We start from the raw sequence: 3,840 nt of genomic DNA, 5'->3' as shown, positions 1-3,840 counted from the left end.
CGGGACCGGCAACGGGATCGCAACCCTCGGTGTTGCTCCCGCACCTCGCTCAGCCAGTGAGCGGCCGGTCTGTATGTGGGATCCGAACCCTCGGCGGGAGCGCCGCCGCACTCCCAAGCGGCGCACTGTAGCAGTGCGCCACCGGGCCGGCCCCTGGACCAGAGCACTTGTACAGAAGCAAAGCTTGCAGCTGCCATATACCCTCTAGGCCCCTATCCTTCCCCCTGTCCCAAGAAAAGCCTTGCAAGGCCTTGGAAAATGCTATTTGGTTGGAAATGGTAGTTATTCCAACTGCTGGCTCTACTTTCTGAGGCTGTGTTTGGCCTTCGTCAGTAATAACCACCACCATCCCATCAAAAGGGGAAGGGGCAACTATCTGGATGGTCAGTGTAGAATCCTGTCTCCTATAGAAAGAGAAATCCAAGGACTTCAAAAACCATGTGATCAAGTACCTTGAGACACTCCTGTATTCACAGCAGCAGGTATGTAAGCTATGCATGACCTTCATTCTCTACTGTCTGCTCCAAAGGCCAGCTGCCTACTTGAGGCTTTGGTGACAAGATGGGCAAGCCCTGCTTCTGAGGGGTTGGGCCCTGCTATAGCTGATAATTAAAAATGGCTCCAACAGGGTCTTTTTCTTTTTTCTTTTTTTTTTTTTAAAAGATGACCGGTAAGGGGATCTCAACCCTTGGCTTGGTGTTGTCAACACCACGCTCAGCCAGTGAGCAAACCGGCCATCCCTATATAGGATCCGAACCCGTGGCCTTGGTGTTATCAGCACCACACTCTACCGAGTGAGCCACGGGCCGGCCTAACAACAGGGTCTTTTTCTTTTTTCTTTTTTTTTTTTTAAAAGATGACCGGTAAGGGGATCTCAACCCTTGGCTTGGTGTTGTCAACACCACGCTCAGCCAGTGAGCAAACCGGCCATCCCTATATAGGATCCGAACCCGTGGCCTTGGTGTTATCAGCACCACACTCTACCGAGTGAGCCACGGGCCGGCCTAACAACAGGGTCTTTTTCTAAGCTCTGCTGCCCTAATTCTGTGGTTACTTTTTTAGGACAAACCCCATCACTCCTCTCCCTATAACTCCTCATCCTTTGAGTGGCAGGGTCTTTTTCTAAGCAGGCGGACCCAGCTCTGCTGCCCTAATTCTGCGGTTACTTTTTTAGGACAAACCCCATCACTCCTCTCCCTATAACTCCTCATCCTTTGAGTGGCCACCCCATGGTAGCATCTAACCCTCTTGAGGCTGAGGCCCCAATTAGTATGTGGAACAATGGTCATTGTGAGGAGCTAACTGAGCTGGGCAAAGCTGTGGCATCCACAGGGGTGCTCCTTGTGGGGGGAAGTAAGACTGTCTTCAGAGACTGCCCTTGCACTTGGGCCTCAGGAACTGATGATTTCCCAAGTGTAGAGGGAGGTGAGGGCAATGTGGCCGGCGTCTGCATCTGCTTGGCATGCCTTCCTTTGGGTGGCTGAGGCACTTGGGGAGTGTTATGGTATTGTGCTTGCTCCCTTCCCAGGCTGGCTCAGGCTTTGCCACTAGATAGGAGTGCGTGCTTACTGTCCCCCACTTCTTTGTAGCTGGCGAAGTACTGGGAAGCCTTCCTTCCTGAGGCAAAGGCCATCTCCTAATGGACCAAGGACACCAGATCCCACTTGCGTGAAGCTGCCTTTTTATACACTGTCCTCCATTTTGATGGACCCCAGTGATGTATCCTGCCTAGGCTGGACTTAACCCCTTCCCACCCCCATGACCAGGCTGTCCCCAGTTAGTCTAACCATTATTTCATTTAGCTCCCATTTATATTTTCTTACCTGAGAGAATAGTTTCTTGCTTTAAGCAAAAGACCTACAATAGGTGGTGGAATTATGGGATGGGGTGGAGTATTGATATAAATATATAAATATAAATGTATATTTTTCAGGATGAGGTTTAGGAACTGGGAATAACGTTTTCTGTTACTCCTGATGGTGCCATGAAAAGATTATGTAATAAAATATTTTAAAATCAGGTCACATGACTCAGAATGGTTGTGCTTCTTGCTTTAGCTGGGGAACAGTTGGGAAGCAGGTCTGGAATACTTCTAACCAAGAACTGGCTCAGGTATAGTAAGTTTCTCTCTACAGGAGTTCACAAGTTTTTGCTGCTGCTTCCCTATGGAACTGGGTTTCCTTTTCTCTATCTACCTCAGCTACCTGTTCTTAGGGTCTCTTATTACTCTATTTCTTATCCCTGCTTCTTTAGGGAAGGAGTTTTAAAGACATCTCTTACAGTAAGAGGGGTAAAACCTTTTCTCCTGCAAAGGAGGCAGATTTTCTCTTTTATTCCTACCCTCTTCCCCTAAGCTGCCCAGGGCTCTTAGTCTTACCTACTGATGGCAAGTCTGTGTTCTGAAACTCTTTTGCCATCTATCAAAACACATCCTCAGTAGACGTTCATGTTAAGGTGTAAAGGAGTAATAAAGACTGATGCTTTATCCTCATAGACATGACAGCCAGGCACTCTGTCTCTAGATAGGATAATCCAAGAGCTCCTAAACCTTTTGAGGTTCACAGAAGCTTTACTGCCTGTGCCCAGGAGGGAGCATGCCAGCAAGAGCCCCCTCAAGTGTTGTAAGCACAAGCCAAAGGTGTTCAAACAGGTCTCTGCTGGTCTGGCCAAGGGAGGCGTGAGATTCAGATCAGTCATTGCTGGGCTTCCCAGCTATGTCCACAGCAGCTTAGCACTAGTCAGAGCTGATTTTGAAGCTCCTCAGTGAGTCAGAGCTAGCCAACTGCCTACCAGGGGAATGTTGCCACCCCCAGGCCGATCACTCCCAAAGACGCCACTGCTGCAGGGACTCCAGGACCTGCTCTATTGGTTGTCTTAGGTGGGTGGCTAAGGTTTGGGAGGGGCAGTCTGATGAAAGAGAATGCAGTAAACAGTACTGATTTGTAGTACAAGGACCCCTGGCACCAGGGGAAGTGCCAATGCTACAAGTATTTTTTTCAACAGGTTAATTTTGGGGGAAAAGTCACTCAGTATCTCCCTACCCCCCACTATTCTTATTATTGCCTTTGATTTTTATCCTCCCAGTTTTTATTTTTATTTGCTTGCTTTTACATCGTTGTAATAATATATACACAAAATATTTTGTATCCTGCTTTTATCATTCAACATTGTGTATGTTACGAGCATTTTTTCTATTTTGTTATATATCTTCACAAACTATTTGTAAGGCTATATAATTTTAAAGCTTCTAAAGAGTGACTGTACCATAATTTTGATTCATCCCTTGTTGTTGGAATCTTGGTTTTTGTTTTTGGGGGTTTTTTAAATTAAGTTTTAATATAATTTCAAACTTATGGAAAATTTGCAAGAATATCACAAAGAACTCCTATATACCCAAATTTAACAGCTGTTTACATGTTATCCCATTTGCTTTGTGATTTGCTTTATCTATACTTACCTGTATTTTCTGAATCAGCTAAGAATAAGTTGCAGTTTATCCCATGACCCCAAAACCTCTGTATTTCCTTAAGAATAAGGATGTTCTCTTATAGTTTAACTGCAGTTATCAAAATCAGGAAGTTTAATACTGATATTATACTGTTATCTAACCCATGGCCCATATTTTATTTTTATTTTGTTTTGTTTTTGGCAGCTGGCTGGCAGCTGGGATCAAACCCTGGATCTTGGTATTATTAGCACCACATTCTAACCAACTGACCTAACTGACCAGCCCCCAAGACCCATATTTAAATCTTAACAGTTGTCCTGATAATGTCCTTTGTAGCAATTCTCTTTTTCTTTGCTCAGGATCATATGTCACATTTAGTTGTAACACATGAT

General features: G+C 45.4%; 1 protein-coding gene across 1 annotated transcript in view; it reads left to right on the top strand.

Annotated features, from left to right (window-relative positions):
* Positions 1-2,019, top strand: part of LOC103595493 (sorting nexin-1) — a 26,263-nt gene extending 24,244 nt beyond the window's left edge. Inside the window, exons 13-14 of the mRNA XM_008578911.1 lie at positions 411-482; positions 1,590-2,019. Of these exons, the coding sequence (XP_008577133.1) occupies positions 411-482; positions 1,590-1,640 (123 nt within the window). The 3' untranslated portion in view covers positions 1,641-2,019. The remainder of the gene's footprint in view (positions 1-410; positions 483-1,589) is intronic.
* Positions 2,020-3,840: the final 1,821 nt, after the last annotated feature.

This window comes from Galeopterus variegatus, unplaced genomic scaffold (genome assembly GCF_000696425.1).
Source record: "Galeopterus variegatus unplaced genomic scaffold, G_variegatus-3.0.2 Scaffold1780, whole genome shotgun sequence".
NCBI lineage: Eukaryota > Metazoa > Chordata > Mammalia > Dermoptera > Cynocephalidae > Galeopterus > Galeopterus variegatus.
The sequence above is the reverse complement of the archived record's forward strand: the minus strand, read 5'-3'. Positions and strand labels throughout refer to the sequence as shown.